Genomic DNA, 27,680 nt, shown 5'->3' on the forward strand with positions numbered 1-27,680 from the left:
AGTGGCCACTGGAGAAGATGGGAGTGGTGCTTTCCACTAAAGGTGGGTTGAAAGTGGTGACAAGTGGGCACCCAGAAATGGGATGCTGGCTCCCCAGTAATAGTACTGTACGGACTCATGTATACATCTAGACATTTTAGTAAAAAAATTGACCCCAAAAACCTAGGTCGACTTATCTATGGGTCAATGCAAATACTATACATTAACTCCTTTTAAAAAGGGAACCATCCCCTGGTGCAAGGCAAGAGTACAATCTGTCCTGAAAGGACTGATCTCCTTCCATTCTCTCTTCCATCCAGCCTTTAGTGTGAGCCAAAAGAGATATGCTTGCCATGATTTTGTAGGCATGCCTTGAACATGCTTCAAATGCGTTTGCATCATTACTCAAGTGGTGACAGTTGTGAGCAACAGATACGGTTCCATAGTGTGAACAACAAACCAGAGTGCATGAATGAGATTATTTGCATAAAAAAACCATCAGTTGTCTACCCAAGTGGACACACTGTACATCTGCAAGAAACAGCAATTGTGCAATGTCCATATTCAGCGACAAACACTGATGCACATCAGGTGCTTCTCATGGCTATCCAGACAACTGCTTGGGACTGCAGATGTGCATTGGTAGGGTCTGATGTGTATTGGGACACAGGTTAGCTAGTGCTGAGGAGCATCAGGACACTCTTGCCAGAGACCTGACGTGCATCTTCACAGTTCACTGGAAGGGCTCTGTAGTCACCTTAGCTATGTAACTAAGCAGTGTAAAGCTATACAGTATGGGCTGTGATATAGAATCGCAGCCCGTTTTGCAAATTTAGGCCCAGCTGTCCAATCTGATAAAGTCATTTTGAATCCCGATCCTTTCCTCTGATGCATTTCCTATCCTTCTTGACTAGGTGCCACATGCAAATTCAAAAAGCACGCCTTCTGTTCCCATATTTCATTCAGCCTTTTATAAAGATCTCAAAAACACACAAGCCTCTTGGAATAATCATGCTTCCCCTTTGCAGATGTGCCTTCTGGACATATGAGAATTCAGAGTAGGGCTGAAGAGAACAACACTGAGAGCGAATGGCGCAACGCGAATTCTTTTTGCTGGCGGCAGACTTATCAGTAGAGCCAGATGCACATTTGGGACACTCTGATGTTTGGTGTTCTGTTACACATCTTTGCAATTCACTAATAGGGTTTCTTAAGTATACGTAAAGTTACATAAAGTAAACCATGATAGAAAATTTCAGCCATAACAATTTGTCATCAGTCAGTTTAGATGTTTCTTGTTCTGTTTTATGCTGCTTGGTTTTACATATTGACACTATAACTATGTTACATTTATTTTTAATTGTATTCAAAACTAGTGCACATGCATACCATGATTGCCTGTGAGAGCAGAAAAGGAAAAACATGCTTCGTTTTCAGATGGTACATACATGCGCTGCATCAACTGGTGTTATCTCAAAAGCAGTTTTTCCTGTAAGAACGCTTCTGTTAAGATGGACGGAAATGATTTAATGATGGATTAATCTTAATCAGTAGCGTTCAGTTAAACTTTGCAGCAACATGAAAGGTTGGACATCCACATTTGGAAAGAAAAATTGCTCCGAGAATATGTTGCAAACAAATCATTAATGGGAAAGATGATTTTTTAAAAAATGCAACCTAAATCACAGACAAACCATGTTACAAAAGTGCTTCGGAGAAGCAAAATGGAATACAGATGCAAGAAAAGGAACAGAATTACTGCAATGCCTATGCTGCTAAAAAAGCTTCCAGCCAGACAGAAGACAAGGAGGAAAAGTGGAGGACTGGGAGGGTATAAAAAGACTTTGCAAAAAGGAGCTTCTTTTATCATGTATATCTGTACAGTTATCTGTATATAAAGAATCCAAAGATACAGCCGTTAGTCCAAATGCATTTGGAGGAAGTAGACTGAAGTCTAGGAAAGCTCCTGCTAACTTTTTTCTTTTGGTTAGTCTCAAAGGTGCTACAAGATCTCTCTCCATACTGTATATAAAGGTTTAAGTTATAAAGCAAGGTTCACAAGGGGACCCCAGCTCCATATTTATGGTCCTTCCAAGACACCCCGAAACACTTCAACTTCCGAATGTTTTTCCCCTCCTGCCGGACAAAGATATACCTATAAAATGTACAAACAGGGGTGGATTTACTGTTTGTAAAAAAAGACCCTCTGAAAAATGCACACTCCTTAAAATGCTTCTAAACACCTGGACGTCCCAGTTGGAACTGCAGGACCAGACTGGTGGGAAGTCCTCATTTTAAGAAAGCCAGATGTTCAGCTCCTTGCCCCAGATTCTACTACTGCCAACCCCTGGTTTGAGCAGAAGTGACTTCACTGCAAACCACTTGTGTGTTCAATAAGAGCTGCCCTTGGGAGAGAGCGAGGAGTCATAAATAAGCAGGGTTTCTAAAGAGTCCAAGATGATCCTTTGATAATCCCCATCCAGAGCAGTGGAGGCTGGCCAGACTTTCTTTGGAGCGGAGTCAAATGTTGTCCTCTTTCAGTGTAAGGACTACTTCGTCCGGGTCATCTGCTGCTCTTTGTAGAAGCCTCTCCGCATGGTGGCTGCCAAATATTGGAACAAACTCTGGGGTGATAAGGAAAGAAAAGGCAGACACTTATTGTTCTATGCGCCCCATTAAAAACAGTAGAGAGAGAACCAAGAAAGGTTTCAGTGCTAAGAAAGGTGCATCAAGGAATAAGGACAGAGCCGTGAACCAAAAAGGAAAGCTAGGATGTTGCTTCCATTCCAAAGACGTCAAATACAAGATCCCAGCCATACTTGTCGTTTTGCATTAAATCTGATGTTTGCTTATGCTAACTGCCCGGTTTAGATAAACAGCCGCAGATGGGGCTGGACTGCAGGTGCAAGGAAATCAAATGCTGGATGGTTTTCCTTTAAAAACATAATTGCAGAGCTTGAGAAAATTATTTTTAGGCTACAACTCCCAGTGAACACAACAGCTCCCAGAGTCCCCCAGCTCCTAGCCTGCACACTAGACCTCCCAGAATCCCCCAGGAAGCATTCATGATTTCTTCAGAGGAGCACATAGAGAGATCTTGTAGCACAACTGAAATAGAGAAGTTGGCAGAAGGAGCTTTCTTAGGCTTCAGTTAGTCTAAATAAAATTATTATTGTTTGTACGCCACTCTTTTCCCAGCACTGACTGGGACTCAAATGCATCTGAGGAAGTAGACTGCTGCCAACTTCTTGCTTTCAGTTGGTTTCAAAGGTGCTGCAAGATCTCTCTACATACTGATTCTACAGACAAACACGGCTATATCGTTGACTTCTGCAAAGGAGCTTTGCCTCTGAGGCTGAAAGAGTGGGACTTGCTCAAGGGTCACCCAGTGGGTTTCCATGGAGGGCTGGGGATTCGGACCCTGGATTACCAAAGTCCAACGCTCCAAGCACTACACACCATGCTGCCTCGAAGACGTACGGCAATTCAAAGTGCAAAGACTGGATGAAAAGTTGGGGGGAGAAATATTGGCAAGGGGCTGCAGGGCTCCAGCAAACAGACCCGAATGCTGCCAATGGCTTTTCCTTCTTCCCACGGAGAGGGAGGGGTACCCTGTAAAAATGCTTAGACAGTTCCTGCGCTTCTAAAAACATTTTTGCAAACACAAGAGAAGCAAAGATAAGCTGGCATTGCTATAAGTCACTTATCGCTCTGAGTGAAAATAGGAGACATCCTTATCAACACCAAGCCAGTGTTTTTATTTTATTGTATTTGTTCACCTGCTGTTTTCAGAAGACACTGCCTTGTTCTAGTCTTGGATAAACAGGCCTTCTTGCCAGGGTGACCAGATGTCCTCCTTTTCCAGGACATAGTCCTACATTGCAGCCTTCTGCCCAGAAGGAATTCCAAGGTGCCCTCCATTCTGAGCATGATCATGGAGCGTGAATTTACATTTATTTGTATGAGTAAATAGGATGGAGCCACGACAGTTAAAGTGGTGTCAAACTGTACTAATGTTGCAATGTGGCAGCAGCCTATACATCAGCCCAAATGTCCCAACGCTTTCTCCTGGATATTGGGATGAATAAAATTGTAATCTCTAGAAAATATTCTCACCTCCCAGGCCTTCTCAACTTCTGGGGTCCACGTTTCTTTCAGGATCGGTTGGACGGCTTGGATGAATTGAGTGCCGATGTACTGCAAGGAAGAAACCATGACAAGAAAGTGGACTTTTGCAAAGAGGCAAGGACCATATTCTTTATTATCACTTTTGCTGGTAAAAAACACACAATTATAGCGCTATGATCCCACTTTAATTGCCATGACAGCATCCTATGAAATTTTGGGATTTGCAGTTTAGGGAAGCATACTTTGAATTCTCAGAGAGAGAGTATTTGTGACTTCCTCAAAAACTGACAAAGGAGTTTATCGCACAAGAGGGAAGCACTCAAATCCTGGGAATAAACGGGGATTAAATCTGGGAATATCCCACAAAAGCAGGATTGTTTGCAGACGACATTGCCATTATCCTGGGCTTTAGCCATTAATTAAAGTGCGCAATTTGGCCACTTCTTATTTTCGGGAAAATCCCCAAAGTAAAAAGCGGCATGTTTTGGTCACTTTATTCACAGGTTAAGTCTGGGATCATTGCAACGTTGCATGATGTCGTCCAAAAACAATCCCACCTTTGTGGGATATTCACGGGATTAAAACCCTATTTATCCATGATTTGGGCACCTTGCCTCCCGTGTGATAAAGTCCAAAGCGTTTATCTTTTATTCCGGTCACAATCTCTCATGGAAGTCCGTACCTCATAATATTTTGGGGGAGCTTTATACCGGCAGTGGTTCCTGCCCAGTTCGAAGGCCAAGTGTTCCAGCTTCTCCTCTTGGTCCAGCCGTGCCACGCTCTTCTCAATGAAGGACATCACCCTGGCAAGGGAAGGGAAGAGGATTCACAAACCAGTGAGAAATCTGGGAATCAGAATGACTTTCCCCCCAAAATCAGATTTATCATTTAGAAAATCTTTATGGGTATATCTCACTGACCAAAGTTTATGTCTCCCTGGACTTTCCTTCTTTAACAGAAACTTTGCAACCAGAGGGTTTGTCTGGCTCAAAACTGGAGAGGGGTTTGAAGAAGACCACAAAGGTTTGGACAACAGAAAATGCAAGAGTGTTTTTGGGTATTTGCACTTGTATTCTGTACCAGCATAGAAATAACATGGAAAGAATAGGGTTCTTTCCTGCACCACAAAAAAATGAAGAGCAATTCATAGTACTGTATCAAGTACCCAGCAAAAGCAAGTTGTTTTTCACATGACGTTCAGGGTTAAACCAAACAGAAATTAGAAATAACCTGCAAAAGCGGGTAGTTTTTCAGATGACGTTTGCATCAATGAGAAATAACATGACATTAATCTGAATGCGAAGTTGACAAAACCCGTTCCTTTTTACTTTCGGGAACCTCCCGAAAGTAAATGTGTCTGAAAAGTAACCCGCAAAAGCAGATTTTAAAATCCTGTTTCTGCAAGGGATTTATCCAATTTGCCTCCAATTTGCCTCTGTGTGATAAAGTCCATTGAGTTGAAAGGGCCCCTTGGTATCTGCTGGGGTTTGGTTCCAGGACCTTCTATGAGTACCAAAATCCATGGACGCTCAGGCCTCATAAATATTCATTTTATTATTTAATATACAATGAAGTAATAAAATATACAATGATGTAGTAAAATGGTGTCCCTTATATAACATGGGAAAAATCAAGATTTGCTTTTTGGAATGGTGTTATTGGAAAATTATTTTCAAGCCACAGACGGTTGAATTTCTGGATGCAGAACCCATGGATATGGAGGACTGAATGCAGCCACTTTTTAACTATGTTTTGTTTTTAAAGGCAGCAGATCCCAGGTGATCTTGGAGGTTAAGCAGGGTCAGCTGTGGTTAGTAATTGGATGGGAGACCACCAAAAATACTGGGTGGTATAGATTTCAGAGGAAGGAACTGGCAAAGCCACCTCTTGCATATTCTGTGCTGGAGATAACCCTATGAAATCCATTGTCGATAGGCAACCTGAAAGCAAATAATAAGGTTGCTAAAATGGCTGGAACTGGAAGATGTAACAGAATTTAGAGACATCTTGTCTCTTAAACAAACAGAAGCAGATCCAATTGTTTTAGGGATCCAGATCCAGGATTCTCTCAGTATGAGAAATATGTTCCTGAATTGTTACTGTTGTTGTTTTCAATGGAAAACAGAAATGCTTTCTGTAAGAAACACTGTCCTTTTCCCTTAAACCTTTTGTCACAAAAACCACAGTATATTTTGGCTGGCAGTTTAGTTGAGGAATTGTTTGCCGATGGGGAACCGTTGAATCCTGCAATTGTTTACAGATGGCAAAGATGTTAAACAAATGCTCGCTCTATTGATTATCTCACAAAGTCAGGAATTTCAACAGCTCATGCCAATGCTTTAGTGCAGGGTTGGGAACAATGAACATTGTTCATTGGCACTGGCAATGTTGGCTGGGGCTGCTGGGATTTGTTGTTCAGGACTGCACAGTTTCCACCTCTGCTTTAGGGGAGCTTGGACAAAGTTACTTTTTGGACTAAAACACCCAGCAGCCACACATCAGTAGACAGTATATAGTTGAGAAGAGGAATAGTCCTTCTCATGTCCTGGCGCATGAATCAAAACAATTGGCAGATGTGCCACAACATTACAGCAAAGACTCTTACTAGTGAGATCAAGTACAAAATCCAAGGTGCACCTAGCAAATTAGTCTTATATTTATTTCTATCCTGCCTTTTCCCCAGCCATGGTTAAAAACATTGTTAAAAACCCAGCAGCTAAAATGCAATCAAACCATCAGGAAAAAAAAAATAGTTAAAACCTGAGTCAAACATACATCATTAAAACACACCCAACTGCATCCAGTGCATTGTGTAAGATGGGCCTTATATCGCCACTCATCAAATCTAAAGGACAGATGTGAATGGCAACCCTGTGTGATCTGAAGGGCATCAGACTTGATCCTTAGGCATTGCTTTCCATGTTATTGATGGATTCTTCTCAAACGAACAGGAAGAATGAGCCACTCCTGACAGCATCTGTTCCAAAAAGCCGGAGACAAGGAAGGAACCGCCTTGGCTCCATGGACCACCGACATAAATATGCCGAAAGAGCCAAGAGTCCAGGGAGAGAAGCAGGAGTGAATAATGGCCCATTGCTGCTTACACTAAAGTGCCCATTTAGTTGGGTTTTGTATAGGGAATGGGCACATGTGCCGTTTTGCTCATTGTAACAAGACGCCGTGGACTCTGGCAAGAGTTTATTGGTGTGCACGCAACTGTCTGCAAACACACACATTTTAACAAGGCCTCCTTTGTTTACTCCGCTGCTTGACATCTTAATGTTGTTGCAGGCTCCGAGTTAATGGCTGAAGCAACTTGACCAGGGCATCATGCACTCCAAAGCATGTGCAAGTGGGTCAAGCCACACATCCAATTCTTTCCTGAAAGCATCGCCACCACCAACCCTCACTGGCCTTCCTTTAACACCAGATGCATACCACCCAATTGGCCTGAGTTGACAGGGACAGTCCAACTGATCCTCTGCCATCCCAGTTTTAAAGCTGATTTGGAAACATCTCCATTTCTGTCTCCTCTTTCTATGTTCCTCCTTTGTCTTTTTACTTCAATGGTTGCAAACTTAATTCATAACATAGTACAAATGTATTCTAATTCTGCTGAGTGAAGTGAGAAGGCAGCCTTGGAATCCTATCCTTCCCGCTTGTCTGTTCTTCCTCATTAATCATTTTTACTATCCTGACCACATTTGGATGTTGCTTGGCCACATGTGTCCCACTTTTCACATGTGAAATGTTGGATTACAGTATGCAGATCCACCAGTCCACATTAATGAAGCCTCCAAAAGATTTATGGAGATGTCAGGATGAGGGTGCTTGCAGTCCAATGCATCTGGAAGGCATCAGGTTGGAGAGGAAGGGTGAGCTATCAGATATTGGCTGAGACTAAAGGACTGCAAAGACTGAACTATAGTGGATCTTCCCCACATAGCCTCAGAAATCCTGTTTGTTACCTTGCAGCCTTCTAGAACTAGCTATGCAAAGCAAATTGTAAGGAAAAATAACCCTTGAACGTATACATACACAGAGGCAGGTTAATGTCCACAAGGACCATCTAGTCCAAACCCCTGCCATGCAAGAATATAAAACTAAAGCAGTCCAGAAAAACAGCCATCCAACCTCTGTTGAAAGACTTCCAAAGAAGGAGAGTCCACCAGTTTCTGAGACAATCTATTCAGCTCTTACAGCCAAGAAGTTCTCCTTCATGTTTAGGTACAATCACTTTTCCTATCATTTGAATCCATTGCCTAGTCTCTGGAGCAGAAGAAAACAAACCAGCTCCATCTTCTACTTGACATCCCTTCAGATGTTTAAAGACAGCCATCCTGTCACTTCTCAACCTTCTTTCCTCCAAGCTAAAGATGCCCAGCTCCTTCAGTTGTTCCTCATAAGGTTTGGTTTCCAGACCTTTGGAAACCTGGATCCAAAGTAAAGAGGAATCACCAATGGATTGAGCTTGAGGAATTGCCTAGTGACTACCCAGGGAAGGATACCAGGGATTAAACATGGATAGAAGTCTTATCCACAGGGTTACTGTCTGTTGAGATTGACTCAAGGGCAGTGAACAACAACAAAAATACCCAAGGAAGGACACTGGGAATTTTCATAAAGACAGGAACCATATGTGTTGCTTTGCAACTTGTCAGGAGATAGACTTGGAGCAGCACCCCTCCAATGCCTAGCAAGTGCAGCCAGAAAACCCCTGTGGTCCGCACACCTTGGACCCAGCAAAGCCAACCCTCAGCCCTACCTGAGTCCATGCGCTTGCAGCTCCTTGCTCATCTTCAGCTGGTGCAAGTCATCAATGTCGCGGAAGAGGAAGAAGACATCTTTGCACTCTGGATGCGTCTCAAAGAGTCTGGAGAACAGAATCCTAGAGTTAGAAGAGACCTCAAAGGCCATATAGTCCAAGCTCTTGCCATGCAGGAATACACAATCAAAACACCCCCAACAGAACAAGGAAAGGGAGGACGCAGTAAAGTTGGCATGGGCAAGGAAATATCCCATGATTGTAGCCACGAGGCTGGACTGAGAATACAAAAGAGTATAGCTTTTGGACTAGAATCTTCCAACTAACAGGGTCATGCTGGCTGCAGGGATCTGGAAATTGGGAATCCCAAAAGCAGTTCCCTCCAGCATTGATTTAATTATTTGCTGTTGTTATTTCCTGTCTGATTCTGACTCTATGGCCTTTATCACACAAAGGAGATCGGGAGTTTCTCGTGTGTATCCCAGAAAAATCACGTAATTGCGCAAAACGATTTCACACGATGTTGCACAAAACCCGCCATTAAAGTGGTCACAAAGAAGCATTGACGCACATCTTTTCGCTTTCAGGATGTCATTTGCATTTCCGATATCATTTTATTTGCGCAATTGCGTGTGATATTCATTTGCACAATTACTTGCCACTTCCGCTTCGTTGGCGGGATGCTTTCAATGCGCTTTAATCTCTCTTTAATGCCGAAATCAGCCCCAGTCCGATAAACTCCTATGGCAACTCGCAAGGTTTCTCTTATGAACATTCAGGCAAGAGATATTGCTGATATTGCTGCTGGTGGCTCTGGGGTTGCTCTCACTTAACTATAGTATTACTGCCCATGTTTCATGTGTTTAACTGAATTGACTTTTGAATCTTTTACATGCAAGACTGTCAATGTCATTTATTATACGTTGGACTTTTATTCTGCTGTTCTTACTTGCTGTATTGTAGTTTAACACCTTGTATCCAAAAATGGCCTTTGGTCTAAGCATTAATAAATGACTTATTGGATTTTCTTGGCACGTTTCTTGGTGGGGTTTGCCATTGCCATCCTCTGGGGTTGAGAGAGTGTGACTTGCCCACTGGGTTTTTATGCTCCAGCGGGGAACTGAACCTTGATTTCCAGAGTCGCAGTTAAATTAAGTTATGCTGTCAAACCGCTGCACTTCAATGGATGATGGAGAGAAATCTAAGGCATGCTGTTGGCAGAGGAAACAGCAGAAAACCGAGGTGCTAACTTGCTAATGAGGAAAGGGATGCTAGGAGGGTGTCTATTGCAGAGGAGCAGCCTGGGGTGAAGACCAAGGAGGTGCTCTTTATTAACTGGGCCTTGTTCCCGATGCAGCCTTTTTAATGCAGCGGTGAACATGGCAAGCATCTTTGCCTAGAAATGAAAGACTGGGGGGAAAACGTTGATTTTTGACAGCAAACCAAGCAGGAGCTGCCAAGGGCTCTTCAGCAGGAGGAAGAAAAGGGACACTCACAAAGACAGCCTAAAAATAGAGAAGTTATATATTCGCCAGCGCTTTCCATCCCAGAGAGTCATTGATCTGCTCCTTTCCTCTGACCCACTTTCATGGACTTACTCATTTATTGTATATTAAATGTGAATAGCACAAGCAAAAATGTGTTTGCTGCCGTGCGCCTTCAAGTCATTTCCGGCTTATGGTGACCCTAAGGAGACCCTATAGTGGGGTTTTCGTGGCAGGTTTCGTCAAAGGAGGTGTGCCATTGACATCTGAGGCTGAGAGAGTGTGACATGCCCAGTGGGTTTCTACGGCTGAGCAGGGATTCAAACCTTGCTCTCCGAAGTCATAGCCCAACGCTCATCTGGACATACAATGTGGCAGTTCTCTATATTATTTTATTTCTTTAGAAAGAACAGGTTCCAAAAGCTTTATTGGCAATGATGTCATATGGAGAAGAGCCCAGAATCCTCAATCCTTGTTCCCTCTGGCCTTTCTATTATGGAGGGTGTATCTTTGCTTATCGGTTTGATAACGTAGAATTTTGGAATCAAGAATTCCCTGTTGGACTATCTTCCCACCCACATCCAGAGTTTTCCAGGAAAGGAGTGACTATTATAACAGCGAAACTCAGAATTTGGGGAAGTCCTGTGCATTTCTGCCAAACCTTCCCGAACCCCCATCACTTCTCACAGCCCCCTTTCCGTTGCATTATTTTACAAAAGTTAGCAAACATCCAGGTATTTTCCTTGGCTTTTTACGGGGTCAGTCTCTTTTTTCCCCATGAAACAAATGGATCATTTTGCCCAATGTAATGAAGTATGTTCGCTTTTGAATTCTGGTTGTTGATCTTAATGCATCTTGACATTGTAGCCAAGAAGGCCGCCATTTCATGATATTCAGACAGCCTGGAATTAGCCAATGTGTTCAATTATGCTTTCGTAACCATGCACAGAAAACCTTCGACTTTGTTCGTATTCTATCATAAGCATTTTTTTCTACAAAGAAAGGCATTACGGAAGTTGTACTCCAAAAGAGTGAGTTTCCCAGCCTTTCCTCCCACTTTCTATTACCGCTGCTCTCCAAAAGCAATGAAGATTGGGCATTTATTCCAAGCTTGGACATGTTCTTGCATCTGAGAAGAGCAATTCTCATTGCCAAGTCATCGTATGGCCAAAAAAACTCATAGCAATTTGATGTAGCTGGTTTGCTACGAGACAAATAAGTTGTCATAATAAAATAAAATAGAACAAAATAAACAACCCAGATTGGGCCGATCCCACCCGGCTTCTGCAGAACGGACGGCAGGTCTTTTTCTACAAAGTCCTAACATGGGATGGGAAACACAGATTCTGGTTCGCTGGAAAGAGTGTTTTCCTTTGGGTATCATTACTTCACTTCCCTCCTTAGGTTTTCCTCCTTCTAAAGCCACCTTGAGTTTGCCTGACACAAACCAGACTCCTGAAAATCTCTGCTTGCAGGTCAAAAGCAAGTGCGGAGGCCAAGAAAAAGACTCTTCGAGGGAAAGAAAGGAACAGAGAAAAGGAGGAGGTACACATCAATTCAAGATATCCTGGGGCCTATCCAGTTGCAAAGTCAGAAAGTCAACCTGCTCCCCAGGGCTTCTCAGGAGCCAGGATTAAAGCATCCTGTGGCTGAGCAAGGATATCTCTGAGCATGCACAAAGTGCAACCTGCTTTGCTAGGGTTGCCAAGCCAGGAGCATCCCAGGGGCTGAGATTTCAGAGCCAATGTTGGAGAGCTGGGGACACCATTTGCATGAAACAGTTCCGATTTGGCAAGGATGGTGCCTATTAATCCTCCTCTATCTTCCCTTTTAAAATGGTCCCCTCTTTGCTGTCTTTCTATCGGCAAGTAAAAAAATAATAAAAAATAATAAGGAAACAATTTTAATTTTTTAAAAGTGTACTGTATATATCCATATATAAGTCTAGAAATTTAGGCCAAAAAATTGACCCCAAAAACCTGAGTCGACTTATCCATGGGTCAATGTTAGTACTGTATCTTAACTCTTATTTAAAAGACGGAACTATCCTCTGGTGAAAAGCAAGAATATAATCTCCCTGGAAGCACTTACCCTCTGTATTCTCTCATCCATCCAGCCTTAAGACGAAGCACAAAGAGTTAGGTCGTCTGCTGGAATTTTCTAAGTTCTTTGACATTGTTTTGCTTTGCTTCAAGATCCTTTGCTATATGGCCCCACATTTTACCCTCGACTTATCTATCAGTCATAGCAAAGTCCATAATTTTGGCCCAAAGCTTGCCCTCGATTTATACACAAGGTCGACTTAAGTATATACGGTATGTTTCTTTACAAATACGGTTCCTAGTTCAATTGGGCTTTAATACTGATTTTTGGGGTATCTTTTGGAATGAAATCTTTTTAATGTGGAAGCCACCATGAGCCCCATAAAGTTAACCACAACAATAAGACTACAGTCCTTACCTGATAAAGACAATAATCCCCACTCTTGCAATGTCTTTGTGCAGGATTTTCCAGGACTCCCGGATCAGCTCCTTCTGAGCCTCCGAAAGCGGGAACGGTTCTGTTGCTTCCTCATTGCCCCCCAATTCTGTTTCCTTGTTCAAATCGAAACTGCTTTCCAGGGAGGAGCACGGTTTCTCTTCTGAAATCGGCAGATCCTGTGTGACGCCGGAGCCAGATAAGGCACAACCCATCTCTCGCTAAAGTCCAGATCGTCCGGCCAATGTTCTCCTTTTCTTCCACAAAACCTAGAGCAAGCGCAAGATATCAGAACTCACCAAAGCTGGGAAATGATAGTTTGACACCACTTCAACTGCCATAGCTCAATGCTGTGGGATCCTGGGAATTGCACTTTGATGCGGCACCACAGCTCTCTGGTAATTATTCCTGCCATTCTTATATGGTTTTGCCAGCGCTTTCACTGTAGCCAGGTTGATCCCATGATAGCTTTTCATGCAATGCAGTATATTCTGGGTTTTCTGCCTCCAAATGACAAGAAAAGAGATTCCACCTAAACATCAGGAGGAAACTATTTACTGAAATAACTGTTCAGCGGTGGAACAGACCTCCTCAGTGGACTCTCCATCTTTGGAGGTCTTTAAAGAGGACATCTCTCAGGAGTTGTGTATTTCCATGCAGCGGGAGGTTGGAGCAGATGACCTTTGGAGTCCCTCCAAATCTGAAGACTTTTTGATTCATTGTTTTGTTTAAAAAACCAATCCCGCAAGAATTCAAAACTAATAACAACCTGCCTGCCAACGTTGAGGCCCCTTTGTCTTAAAAATAATCCTAAAGTCAGGCCCTGAGATCTGGGAAGGCTTATTATTGCCTTGTTTTATTCTGCATGTATTATTTTTAATTGCCTCTTGTTCTGGACATAAGATGCCCCCAGAGTTTGCCGTTCAGCTATGAGAGCAGAGCAGCTCACGAACATCCCAAAACAAGTGAATAAACACAGCAATTATATATATTCTCTGTGTAATATCCACATATATCCCTCCGACTGTCTGGATTTGGGAGAGTCAATCTTGGTTAATCCTCTGCCATCCCACTTTTCCAGCTCCTTTTAAAATGCCCCGGTCTCTCTCTTCTCCGTCCACTTTCCCCTTTTGTCCATCCAATATAAGCACTAACTCTGAACCAACAGGTTCATTTTTTTAGTTGATTTATCATGGACAGAGTGGACAACTGGGGACCCTTGTTTGTTTTTAATGCTAGTTTGATACTGGTGAGAGAGGAAGATACTGAAGATTGAAGCCACTGGTTGATTATCTATAAATTAACTTTGGTCACATGAAAGTGCGGTTAAGAGGATTCGATCAGCTGTGGTTGAATCATCTTCCTTCCAGGGCAGCCAGTCCTAGTGGTCACCTTCTCGCGATTGCAGAAAGTTTTTCCAAGCTGTATTAAGTCTACACTGGAGATACAGGACCGACAAAGGCAAAGGACTGAACTAGTCAGTGGTATTTGCCAAATCTTTAGAGACCAAAGATGCCAACGCATGAAGGAGGGGGAGATGTTTAAGGTAGCAAACCTACTCAGAAAACTCCCATTGAACTTAGTGGGGATTCCTTCTGAAGATACATGCATAGGATCACATTGGATCACATTTAGAGTGCATTTACACTGCAGAAAGAATGCAGTTTGACATCATTTTCACTGTCACGGCTCCATCCTACAAAATCCTGGGTTTTGTACCAAAGCTACAAGGGGAGGATAAGATGAGGATGTCCCAAATGAAATTTGCCTTCAGTCCCCAGGTTTCTAGCGTTTGCAGCAACTTAAATTTTCAGCAGGTCATTTAGAAACAGAGTGCAGGCATCCCAAGAAAAGAGGCATTGGCACGCTTTGGCAGAAAGGGATAAAGACCTTGTAAAACGACAGACCTCAAGATTGCATAGGCTGGAACTACAGCACTTAAAGTGGTGTCAAACAACATTATTTTGATGGTGTAGATGCACCCATAAGAGGTAACCCCAACTGGAATGAAATTGCAAGTGGAGGGCCAGTGTCCCTCTAGTTTTCCTTCTGCCCAGTCAACATACCATTTTGTAAGCTCTTTGGGGCAGAGAGCACGCTTAAGAAGCACAAATCTACATTTCCATGAGTGTTTCCAGCTTTTAGTTGGTCATGTCCTACCTTTTTCTGGAATACCCTACATTTTGCAATGCCTGGTCCTCCTTTGCAGTCAGGACATCTGGTTATCTTGTCTGGAGAGCATGCTTTGCACTTTGGTGGGCTGGAGACCCACAACATGATAATGACAGCTGACATTAGGGGGACCCTACCAATCCCCCAATGATGAAACAAAGACCATAAAATTGCCTACTTACCAGTGCAAGATCTTTTGGAGAATGAGATCTAAGAAGATCAGTGGATCAGATGTAGTGCAAGATCTTCTGCAGAATGAGATCTATGAAGAAGAGTGGATCTGATGCTCCAGGTGGAAAATCCAACGTGGAGAGAAGCAACAGGCTTCTTTTCAAAGTGTAGAAGAGAAAAGTCTCTCCTTGCACTTTGCATCAATTTCCTTTGCGCTCTCTTTTCTCTCTGAGGTTCCTTTATGGCAGGTGAATCTCATAAGTAGCCAACAGCAAGCAGAGGCTTCCCCAGGATCCAAGAGACTGCCTTATTTAAACCAGATGCACACACATACCCAACCCACCCACCCACCGAGCTGAGAAACATCCACTTAGCTCTCTCCTCCTGCCTGCTGCTCTTCCATTTAAATACAGATTGATCATCCTTTTCATGGCTCTCTCCGGTGCATGAAAGGCATGTTCAGTTAATGGATGGAAGATGGGCTGCAAGTGCCCATCTGTGAACAGCACCGAGTACCTTGTCTGCATTTCTCGCTCCCTGGGAGATAATGGGCCAGATGGCAATGGGAGTCTGGATGGGGCAAACACATCCAAAAGTCTATGCAGGAACTAATACAGGCATAACCTCCGTTGACACAATCTCTGATGGTGATATTTCGGAAATTAGGAAAATACCACGGCAAGTCAATGGCGGAGACCCTAAATACTAGGAGACCACCTCTTTTCCCCTTAAACTGTGAAAATGCGGACAGGGAAAGGATGGTGCCCTTTTCTTCCTATGGTCCTAACTCAGGATGGCCAGATATCTTCTTTTTCCAGGACATGTCCAACATTTCAACCTTTTGTGGAGGAGGAATTTCAATATGTCCTCCATTTGGAGCATTAATTTACATTCGTGTCAGTGTTTTTAGCTTTTGTTTTGTAATGCCTCACATTTTTATTGACTGCTCTATATTTTACAGTAACTTGTCCTCCTTTGCAGTTAGGACATTCGGTCACCTTCCACATGTTTATAGGTTTCCATCCCCCCAAAAAAGTGGTCCGCAATCTGGTTTGGAACATGACTATGAAACATTCAGTTATGTTTATGTGAGTGCTTTTAGCTTTGATTTTGGAATGTCCTCCCTTTTTCTCAGATAACTTACAGTTGGTGGTGCCTTGTCCTCCTTTGTGGTTAAGACATTGGGTCACCTTGTCCTAACCGCATCCGTCCCCAAATATTTCTGCTGTCAATGCACCAATGCTCTTGCACCTTTTTGCAAAAAGGCAGCAAATCCTGATCGCAGCTTGTTCAGCCTTAAGACCGACAAGGAGTGACTGTCGTCCTTCCTTTGTGCGTTTGTTAAAGGCAAGCAAACATGACAATTACAAGTGCCCTAGAGTGAAACACTCCTCTGAAGGTCTCTCTCTTCCAAAGGGCAACAGCTGAACTGTCGGCGTTCTGGGAAAGAAACAAACAGAGAGAAGCCTCTAGGATTCATGTTGTGTTTCTATTCTGTGGTATTTTGCAGACGCGAGGCCTTTAACATCTGGCTATGCTCAGTGCATACAGACACACAACGCACACACACAAACACACATTCGGTATAAGGTTCTTAAAATGATATAAGGTTCTTGCAGCCGCAAACACCATTTATGTTTGGAGCTTGGGTCACTGTGGCCATAAGGCATGCATTGCAGGGTACATGAGGCTATGCGCCTTGTGTGTGTTTGTGTATGTGTGAATGAGAGTTTTTGTCCCCCGAGTAAGAACTGTGCTCCTCCCCAATTAAATTCCCCTATTGATTTATAAACTGTTTTATAATGATTTAATTATATTAACTGTGTAATTTGTATTTGATAGTTATCATTTTGTTGTTGGCGGAGGGGTGGGGATTGCCTAATTGTTTATTCTGTTGGGTTATGTATTATTATATTGTGCTATGTATTTTTATTTCTTTTATTGTAACCTGCCTGTAATAATAATAATAATAATAATAATTATTATTATTATTATTATTTCCCCTTCAGATCCCCAATTTCTAGCATTGCAGTGACTTTAAAAGTTCCCCGGAGCATGCACAGAAGGTGCATATACATCTATAGTTTGGTGAGGCACCTGTACTCTTTGGCAGAGAAGGTGAAAGTCTTTGTAAAACTACAAATCCCAGGAATCCATAGGCTGGCGCTTCAGTGCTTTAAGTGGTGCCAAACTGCATTCTTTTGACAGTATAGATGCAGCCAGAAATAGGGTTTAGCTTTTGAAAGAAACAGGGCAGGAAAAGAGAAAATAGGAGCGTTCGAGGCGTGAACAATTTTCAATGTCTCACGCTCTGCAATGCTAGAAATTTGGAGACGGAAGGAAAATTTAATCAATGGGGGCAGAATTATTATTTGGGGAGGCAAGACCCTCATTCCCTCCCTCTTTAGCTGCAAGTTTACTCCTTGATGCTTTTTGCAAAAGGAAGGTTAGTGGTAAAAGCATTAAATTGTTATTTGCTTTTCACTCCCTTCCTAACCCTTTCCGTTCCAAAATCTAGAACATTTCAGAAAATCTGAAATGCAGACACACACCACATGAACAAATGCAAATACACATGCGCACACACGTGAAAACACATCATGTTACGAACAGATTTTACGTTCACAAGGGGAAGGCAAAGAAAACCATCGACACAAAAGAAGGCAATGTTATCCATGTTTATTTACAAGATTGGAAAAGGAATAGTACAAATAACCCCGAACGAGCCAGTACCCATTTGTGAGGAAGGCGAGGGAATCCCCGGCACTTAAATAAAAACAACAGCGGCGTCACTATAAATAGACATTGTATTATTATTTCTTTTATAAAGGCCATCGACACTAAAATTGTTAAACAGGTGTGTTTACCTAGAAAAGGCAGCTTGTCCATGGAAGAAGAGGGAACTCCCTCGCTGCAAAAAAATGCCATTTGATCAAGCAGCTCTGCAACTTTGCAGATGAAAAAGCAAAGTCTGATAACCCCAAATTTAAAACAAATCCCCCAAATCCAAAGCTCTGATACCTGAGCTTGCAAACCCATTGAGATTCTCTCCACTAGATACCAAGGCCTCTCTCGGTCTCACACAGATACACTTTTACACATTGTGATGTTGAAGGCTTTCACGGCTGGCATCCATAGATTTTTGTGGGCTTTTGGGGCTATGTGGCCATGTTCTGGAAGTGTTTATTCCTGACGTTTCGCCAGCATCTGTGGCTGGTGTCTTCAGAGAAAGATCTCTGAAGATGCCAGCCAGAAGATGTCAGAAAGATCTCTGAAGATGCCAGCCACAGATGCTGGTGAAACATCAGGAATAAACTCTTCCAGAACATGGCCACATAGCCCCCAAAACCCACCAAAAAACTACACATACACATTCATATAGGATGCAGTCCAGTCAGCAGTGATGCCAGTTCCTTGACCAATTTGCCCTTTGAATGAATGCCCATACCTCTGACCCCAACACTTTCCACCTTGCCATGCTCCCACATTCTCACCTTACCTCTCTTCTATTGGCAGTAAGAGTTGTGGGGGGTCAAAAAGAGAAAATGCCATTTCAGGGATTATGGATGTTGAATGCAAACAAATACAAGAATACCCTGAATCTGATAACTACAATGCAATTAGAAATCAGGTAGCCTTCTATTGGAGCAACAAGAGACTTTCATAGCAACTCATCATGACTTTATTCAAAAATTGTCTTTATCATCCATTTGAATACACTGGTTCTCAGTCTTTGGTTCCACGGACCTCAGGTCTTCAACTCCCAGAATTCCTGGACATTGGGCTACGATGGCTGGGGCTTCTGGGAGTTGAGTTCCCAAACATCTGGTGAGCCAAAGGTTAGGAACCACTGGCCTAAAGCACCGCTCAAGGCATAATAGTGAGAAACAAAAATTGCAAAGATGCCTTTAAATTTTCATGGCTCTACCTTCTCAAAGGAGCAGGGACTTGTGCAAAAAATGTGTGTGCGTATGTGTGTGTGTGTGTCTGAGAGAGGAAGAGAATTGCATATTTAAAAACAAAACAAAACAGCCCAAACCCAGTGGTGTGTTTGTTTCCGTCGCCTTCCCTCCTGGGCTCAAGATGGCTCACCTGCTGCCACCAATTAACAGAGATTGACTCAAGCCAGACTTGAGAGCAAAAGACGCTGCTGCAATACGGGGGTGGAAAGCAGGCAAGCAGACCTTTCCTTAAGGCAGATTGGAAACCAGGGAATGCTCCTCATCCGCCTCCAGCCTGCAAGAAAGCCATTCTTTGTTGCCAAACTCTTAAACCCACGTCCATCACGAACTCTCCCACTCCTTCTACCTTCTCCCCAAATGCTTCCCGGGTGCAATGTTAGTAGGGCCAATCCTTTGCTCAAGAACTGGGAAGTGAAACCCAAACAAAGCCTTGAGCAGTCGCCACGTCACGTTTTTCACGTCTTGGAGGGCGCCTCCCAAGCACTGCCATTGACCTTCCTGAGGCTCAGCTGCTCTGGTGTGGCCAGGAGAGGATGGGTCAGACTGACCTGTGCGTTGCTAAAAGAAGCGATCCTACCGCTCCCACCGATCTGGATGTTAACCGTCGTGGAATAGCTGACCTTCTGCTGGTTCTTTTCAGGGGCCCGTGCCACGTCCACAGTGATGGGGAAGTCTGGTTTGGGGCAGCGTTCCACCTCCTCCATCTGAGAGGTACGTTCTCGGTTCACGTATTTGAGGCACAGGCCTGACACGTTTGGCCACTTGATGCCACCTAGTTCCTGAGACTGGCCACCAGGAGATGAACCAGAGTCATTGCGTTGAGGCCCTGGGATGCACCCCAATGGCGTGTGGCCCCCATTTGAGGCCAGGCTCTCTGTCAGCCCGCTGTTGGGTAGACTGTTGCCCCGTGGTCTTGAGTGGGAAAACTGAGGTAAAGGGGTTGCCCTGATGGCAGGATTTGGGGCCAAGGCTACTGGGGAAGCCATATGGGCTGGCTGTTGCCCATGAGGATGGGCACACAATGGGGTGAAGGTGCAGCCATGGGGCCTGGCCGGCGGAGGGGAGCAGACCCTGTGCTTCATGGGCAAGGGGGACTGGACTCGGGAGTTGGGCTCCGAGGAGGAGGAGAAGGGAGTGTGGCGGTCAAAGGCCTGGGTGGCAGAAGAGAAAGCTCTATGGCGGGTAGAGGAGTGGATCCCGAAACCAAAGCAAAGAGAAGCGGAGCTGCCTTGGGAAGTGTCTCTAGGGAACAAGGCCTCAGGCTTGCCTTGGACACCGTAGCCCCTGGGGACTGCCTTGGGGAGCAAAGCTAAAGGGTTCGCCGGGACCCTTGGGGGTGTGAGAGGCCTGAAGGACGACGCTTGGAGTTCCTCCGGTTGAGGGGCGCCATTTTTCTTGGCCAAGCTCTGGCTGATGCAGGAGGCGGCAATGTACCTGGAGATGGCGGCAGCACTGGAGGAGAGACACCTGCGGACTGGCGAAGTGGGGAAGAGCTTTGGAAGGGGGGCCATTGGGCTTTGCTCCTGGATGGAAGTGGGGGAGTCTGAGCCAGATGTGGGGGCAGGAAGAGAGTCCTGTAAAGAGGCCCCCATCCTAGGGGGTGATGGCATGCAAGGGATGTCAGACAACGTGGCTTCTGCAATCCCCGAGGAAGTGAGCTGCAAGGGCTTTGAGTTCTCTGGGACAGGGACTGAATTCTGGGTCACCGAGCAGTGAAGTCCAGGAAGTGTTTCGGAAGGGTCTTTGCTCAAAACCAGTGCCTCTGCATCCACATGATTGCTTTCCCCCAACTCTAGGGAAGGGGAAGGAGTGGTTCTTTTCAAAAAGCCTTCTGCCTGGGCAACATCACTCTGATGGGATGGAGGCCTCTCATCTCTCTGCGGCAAGGTCCCTTCCGCCGCTGTAGAACTGGGTAGCCTGGGTTTGGGTTCCTTGGTGGGGCCACAAACCATGGAAATGTCTGTGTTCCCTGGGTCCTTGAGCGTTGACTGTGATTCTAGGGAAAAGCAAGGCATGCCAGTTTCTGTAGATGCCTCTAGTTGGGTTTCAGAAGAAGACCACACCACCTCTTCCACGTCCTTTGGCCCTTTGGCTGTCTCCTCTCCATTTGTGTGGCTCTGCTGCACCTCAGTTATGGATTTGAGGGGCAGAGGAGACTCTCTCTCTTTGTGATGTACTGTTGGGATCAAGGCATCCACATTACATTCAGGGGCCATGGAACTTTCTGGTAAGTCTCTTTCTTGGGGGGCTGCTGACTGAATATTCAAGGGGATGGATGGGGGGCACAGCAAGGCCTGCCGGAGGGGACCCAAGAGATCCGGAGAAAGCAGCGGTGCCGGCCTTTCACTGCGCAATTCAAGAGCGGTGCCCCGGGTGGCGGCGAGAAGAGGTGTGTTTTCCTGGACCCCGATCACATGCTGGATGGGTTCATGGATGAGGACGTGGCCATAGATTCGTGGCTCACCTGTGGCAGAGAGAGAAAAAGAGGAGACAACATTGAACGACACTCTGCTCCTCAGAGAGAAGAAGAACCACCAAGGCTGCAAGATTTAATTTGCTCAAATCAGAGGTTAACCAACTGAAGCTCAAGTTGATTAATCTATGGAGAACAATTCTAAGCAGAGAAGATGACGGCAAAAGGTCACCTGGTCTGTTCTCTGTGCCTCTAATGTTTCTGATGTGTGGCTGCAATAAGGAACAAAGGACACTGGGAAATGGCCTTTCCATGTAGCACACTTTGGTTTATTAATCTGTAAATTATCTCATACATCCTCTGTTGAGGTTAGAATAATGCAGGTTGAGTCTCCCTTATCCAAAATGCTTGGGAACAGAAGTGTTTTGGATTTTGGAGTTTTACCCATGTCTGAGTGGGGAGGAGAAAACTGAGTGGGTTTGTTTTTGCAAAGGATTTTTGCACAGTTGCAAGAGGGGAAGTGTGGCAGAAGAGATAAACCACCCAAGTGCAGGAGGCAGAAACCACTGAGCATCATTTTCCCTCCCCAAAACCAATGGTCTTTCCTGCTTGACTCAAAACTCGTGCGGCCGATGTTTCCAAATCTGTTGAGCCACTGAGAGAAACGGGTGGGTGGGGAGGATGCTGAAATGAGTCTGGTTGTGTGCGCACCGGGGAATGCATTTCCAGGTTTTATACATTAAAAGGAGTGTGAGGTTGTAGAAGAGGAAGGTTTAAAGGCAAGATGCCAGACTTGCTAAAGTTAGCACAAGATAGCACTGATCTGTTTCTTCAAACAAAATCATAAAAACGTGGAGGCTGGCGAAAGAAAAATAGTAATAATAATAATAATAATAATAATAATTTGGGAAGAAGCTTCCATGTGGCCCCTAGAAGATATGGTTTCATTTACTTATACAAGGCTGACTTGACCTGGGTTGTTCCATGTCACATGTGCAGATTAAGTTTTGAATTAAAAAGTTGCTGAAACATGTTGAAGGGTTGTTCTTTACTGTGGTGTGGGAACCTATCGCTAGCCTTTCTGTGTTATTGCCTCAATGGTACCAAATTTTCTGTTAAAGAAGTCACACCAAGGAACACACCTATTTTCTTAACTCAGGTTCATTCGTAATGAAAACTCTGAAGCAAGTGCTGCCACATCCCTCTGGACGTGAAGCATCTTGTGAAAGCTCTGGACATCCAGCAATCCTGGCTCCCTTTTGCTTCATTTCTGCAAACCCATGCCTTCCCTGTGTAGCTCCTGTACATCTTAATTACTATTTTGTTCTTGACGATAGCTGAACGGACTTAATTGCATTATATAACGAGCTGGGTTGGTGATAGGCAGAATTGGTACATAAGGCATCGGAGGGATGGCAGATTGCTTAAGATGCCACTCGGCAACTTGTATCTGTGTGCCATTTGGACATCGGAATGCACCATCCCGTCTACCACGGCAGAGAGAATTTGGCACATACATGCTCAGAGTTCGTCTTGTCTGTTTTGTACTCCTGATGTAGAAAACTGGTGCATGCCTGGCTGAACATGGACAGAAGGGGCAGAGCTTGGCCACGTTTCCTCTTTTTTGGACTGTAACTTCCAGCATCCCCAGCCAACATGCTGGGGATTCTGGGAGTTGTAGTTCAAAAAAGAGAAGAAACTTGGCCAAGCTCAGGGAGGTGGAAATGAAGGCAAATGGACAACAGGACGTCCTCAGGAGACCATAGCTGTGTATCATTCCTTATGTTGTTTCAAGCATTGCCCAGATACACAAGTGAATAGTCCATTTTGACATGTGATCTTCTAACCTCTGTTTCTACACAAACACAGAATGGAACCTGCTAACTAGCCCTGAGGAATGATGGGAGAAGAGACCACCATTACTCAGAAGCCTCCGGGAGGCAAAGGAGATGCCCAGGGTGCCCAGCTACAGAGACGTTCTACCAAGGGCATGCATAAGATTATGGGTTCACTCACAGTGGGGGACACTGGCTCTTGGCCTCCCCTCCTGCACTCCAACCAAGGTCCTATTGGGGGTCTTCCGGTGTGGGACCCGGGGCCACATCCCCGGCCCCCTCTTTTGCACTTTCATCCTGTTGATCTTCTCACTGTACATCTTTGCCAGGGCCTGGACTTTGCTGATGATCCGTTCTGAGTTCTCCAGAAGACACGGGTCACCCCCGTTGTTCTCGTAAATGTCCAGGCTGGGGAGGTACCCGGGAGACTCATCCGTGGGAATCTCCACCAGCCGCTTTCCCTTTGCCCCTACACTGTGGGTTGCCCCTTCTGGATCTTTGCTTGGCACTGGAGGGAGCTCTTCTAGGTCCGAATCTTCGACGATGCGTAGAGGCTCGACGTATGGCGTTTTTTCGGGGGAGGCATAGGATCGTCTGCTCCCCGCCTCGACTCCTTTCTCCATGGTTTTCCGCTCCTTCTCTTGCCAAGCCCTCCGGATTTCTGCGCAGGATCTGAATTCGGATTCTTCTGGGTCCTCCTCCAAGCTGCACTCACTTCTATACTCCGGACAGCTCCTTCCTCTCCCAGAATCCTTTGGGGTAGGGCTCGACGGTGTGTCACTACATAGGTTCTGCTCCTTCTCAGAGTTTGCACAGCAGGGATGGGATGATTGGACTTCGCCTTGACCAGAACGCTCATCCCTGCCTGGTGATTGGCCGCCTTCAGAACAGCTCCGCCCCCTTTTGGTACGTTCTGCATTTACTGACAATTGGCTCCTCCCCTCCTGGCAATCTTCGTGGCCCGAAGCGCACTGTGTGTCACATGATTGGCTTCGGCTTCTACTAGAGTCTTCATGGGTGGCGGCGGCAGCGGCGGACTGTGGGCGGGGCTTTCTGAATTTGGCCCCACCCATTTCCCAGTCCGGAGGGTCATTCTGCCTAAGGATGCTATTGAATCGGAGGATGGACTCTCGGACCACTCCTGGCGGCACTGGAGGAGGAGCATAATCCTTCTTGCCCGCTTCTGGGGCCTTCCCTACCGTTGCTTCCACCCCTTCATAGTAGTTCTTGATCTTCTCAATCAGTAGCCAGTCCTCCTTGGTCAGTGTGGAGTCCCGTTTAAATCCCTCCTCCATCTTCTTGACCCTCTTCTCCTCTCGGTTCGGTCCAACCAATGAGCTATGGAGGCATGGGGCTGGCTGGTGGGATTGGTCAGTGTCCTTAGGAGACAAGGTCAACCCATCTCTTGCCATCTCTTGACCCACACTGGCATCCTCGTTGGTGATCTCCACTGGCTTCCCGCAGTGGGCTTCCTCCGTGCCCAAATCTTCCAGAACATGGAGGGGAGAAGGTCCATCTGACCCTTCGTGACGGGGTTGGTCCTCTTCTTCCGAAGAGTCACTGGTGAAAGGGTGGCGAAGCATCAGAGGAGGGTGCTCACAGGGGGAACTTGTTGGAGAAGGCACATGGATGGCGTCTAAGGAAGGATCCTCCTGGAATTGATGCTCTGCCTTTTCCTCTTCTCCTTTCTCCTGCCCTTCTCCATGGTCCTGAAGGAGGAGAAAAAGAATACAAAATGGCGGCGTTGGTGGGCAGCCCAAGGAATTCTGGGTAAACCTAAGCCCAAGGAATGCCAGTTAAACCTTTCTCCAACGGTGGGCCTGACTTTAGTGGGCTGGTGAGTCAGCTTTGGGGTTTAGTCTGAAAGGTGTCTCCCAAGGTGCTGAAACCAACCCCCAAGTAAGGTTAGCTCAACCCCTTCTGCAGTTACCTGTGGAGCCAGTCGGCTTGCCTCCAAGCTCCTTTCATCCAAAAAGGTTCCCTCTCTTCCAGCATCCTTGTCCAGCCCTCTCTGGCTGAGCAATTCCAGGATCTCTTCTGTGATGGACAAATTGGTTGGGATCGACTCTTCGGCAAGGGAGAACTCCATCTCCCCTTTGTCCCGGTCGGACTCTTCGCCTCCCGTCTCCCCAATGCTTGAAGGTAGGGTAGAAGAGCAGCTTCCAGAGGGATGGAGGGTCTCAGTGTCTGGGAACAGCTCCCCATCGCTATCGGCATGCTGCGGGGAAGGAATCTGGCTTTACTAGTGAAACAGTCTAAAGGTAGACAGCATTATCAACATATTGCACACTTGATAGGACAACAATGGATAGACATCGCATGGAGAGAAGGATGGCTTGGTGATTTTGCCACTGGAACATCGCCAGAGCTTGGAGAAGCTACTTTGGCAGACTGCAACTTCCAGAATCCCTAAGTCCAAACAAAGGAACTAGACCACACTGTGATGCTGTTGGTGCTCAGCACACACACATTAAGTTACTTATGAAATCGAATAAAAGAAGAGACTAAGAGACGAGCCAGTGGGTTCAAATTGCAATTGCAAATGACAAGACATGAGATTCCACTGAAACATTGGGGTGAATTTTTCTGAAGGCCAAAGCTGTCTCTGAGGATAGTGGACCATCCTTCTCTGAAGGCCTTTACACAGAGATTGAATGGCCATCTCTCAGCAGCACTTTAGCTGTATGTTCTGCTAGGGATTGGATTAGATGGCCCTTGGGTTCCTCTCAAACTCTGACCCAATGGTTTTATGAACAACACTCAATTGGAGAGCTCTAGCCATAGGATTTTCTCATCTCCATCAAAGAATAGGAAGCGCATGGTCTTCCTCTCACTGGTAATAGCCAAATGTCATGCATAGGTGACTTACCTTTAATTTGGCCACCTCTGAGAACATCCCCCAGCAAAGAACAGAGGAAAGAAGGAGAAAAAAGAAAACCCAATCAATAGTGGCTTGAGACAATAGCTTAATATTTCATAATAATAATAATAATAATAATAATAATTATTATTATTATTATTATTTATATTTTCCCGCCTCTCCCAGGTGGATCAAGGCAGGATCACAACCCAGTATAAAATACAATACAATTACGATACAACAAGTCATATTAATTGAAGGTTCAAGAGTTGGGTCATTGCTTTCATCTCTTTGGGTAAAAATAACGATGGAATTTACTAGGACAGAAGGCATGATAGATAAGAGCCTAGTACCATAGTTATCTATCCATCCATCTATGTCAGCGTCAGTTAACCTGGTGCCTTTCAAAGTGTTGGATTGCAACTCCCAGAACTCCGCAGCCAGCAGGTATATGTGATAAGCTAATCTGGATCTATTTTATGGACATAGAAGAAAGCGATCTTACCTGCCTGATGGAACAGGACCTGGGAATCCTTTGCTGGTTCTGCGGACAACAGAAGGACAAACACCAATTTAGATCTAGGTTTGGGTGACTGGAGGATGATATATGCAGGATAACAAGATTTATATGTGGATGAGATCTTTATTGAATTGTTATAATCTTCTATTGATACAATGGGGGGAAATGAGATACAAGTTGAATCTCCATTACCTGAAATGCTTGGGACCAGAAGTGTTTTGGATTTTTAATTCAAAGTGCAAAAGTATTAATTAATGTAGTTAATTAACATCAAGAGATGAGAGAGCAGAATCTTTCCCTTCCCAGGAGGTTCAGGCAAAAGCAAACTGCTGCAGCTTCTCCTAGTTTTTCTGTTCTTCCTTATTAATAACTTTTGCCGTCTTGGTCCCACTTTGATACTGCCCCAGTTTTCTTCCACCAAAGTTTGGAGGGTACGTATAACCTGAAAAGGTTATTTCCGAACCGGTTATCAATGGATTTTCTTTTTCTAGGTCAGAATGCACGGTTAGAGCTGTCGATTTCTCTCCCGTAACGCTCATCCCTGGAAACATGTTTATATAACTGATCAATTTGGTTCATGCATCATTTCCAAGGGACCATTTCAAAGAAGGTTCTTGCAAGTGGCCTACATAGGAGGGAAAGGTATAGAGAGAGCAAAGGATTTCTGATTGTATGCTGCCCCTTAGAGGCATCCAACAGAACTCACACCGTCTTGCAAACATTTTAATTGAACCGTGCATTTCCAGACAGAGAGCTTGGAAATACAATTGTGTCTATTAGGAAGGGATAGTTCCCTCTGCCTGGAGTCTTACATTTATTTTTCTGTTGTACTGAGAGCCAACAGAGTGTAATAGTTTGAGCATTGGACCACAACTCTGGAGACCAGGGTTCGAATGAAATCTATAGAGTGACC

General features: G+C 44.9%; 2 protein-coding genes across 3 annotated transcripts in view; both read right to left on the bottom strand.

Moving 5' to 3' along the window:
• Positions 1-1,268: 1,268 nt before the first annotated feature.
• LOC149304643 (neuroglobin-like) lies at positions 1,269-15,453 on the bottom strand. Its single transcript, XM_089478885.1, has 6 exons — positions 15,189-15,453; positions 12,817-13,103; positions 8,873-8,980; positions 4,790-4,910; positions 4,096-4,176; positions 1,269-2,603 (listed from the first exon to the last, which is right to left on the bottom strand). The coding sequence occupies exons 2-6, from the start codon at positions 13,047-13,049 to the stop codon at positions 2,529-2,531; spliced, it is 618 nt and encodes a 205-aa protein (XP_089335011.1). The 5' UTR covers positions 13,050-13,103; positions 15,189-15,453; the 3' UTR covers positions 1,269-2,528.
• A 2,921-nt stretch (positions 15,454-18,374) lies between these two features.
• LOC149304644 (uncharacterized) overlaps positions 18,375-27,680 on the bottom strand; it is a 39,232-nt gene continuing 29,926 nt past the window's right edge. For both annotated transcript variants that reach the window (XM_089478407.1, XM_089478408.1), the window contains 5 exons: positions 26,753-26,791; positions 26,257-26,273; positions 25,318-25,605; positions 23,569-25,096; positions 18,375-21,603 (listed from right to left, as the gene is read on the bottom strand). In XM_089478407.1, the coding sequence (XP_089334533.1) occupies positions 19,595-21,603; positions 23,569-25,096; positions 25,318-25,605; positions 26,257-26,273; positions 26,753-26,791 (3,881 nt within the window). In that variant the 3' untranslated portion in view covers positions 18,375-19,594. The remainder of the gene's footprint in view (positions 21,604-23,568; positions 25,097-25,317; positions 25,606-26,256; positions 26,274-26,752; positions 26,792-27,680) is intronic.

Source organism: Sceloporus occidentalis, unplaced genomic scaffold, assembly GCF_023333645.1.
Source record: "Sceloporus occidentalis isolate IW3139 unplaced genomic scaffold, rSceOcc1.0.p SCAF_13, whole genome shotgun sequence".
In the NCBI taxonomy this organism is placed as follows: Eukaryota; Metazoa; Chordata; class Lepidosauria; order Squamata; family Phrynosomatidae; genus Sceloporus; species Sceloporus occidentalis.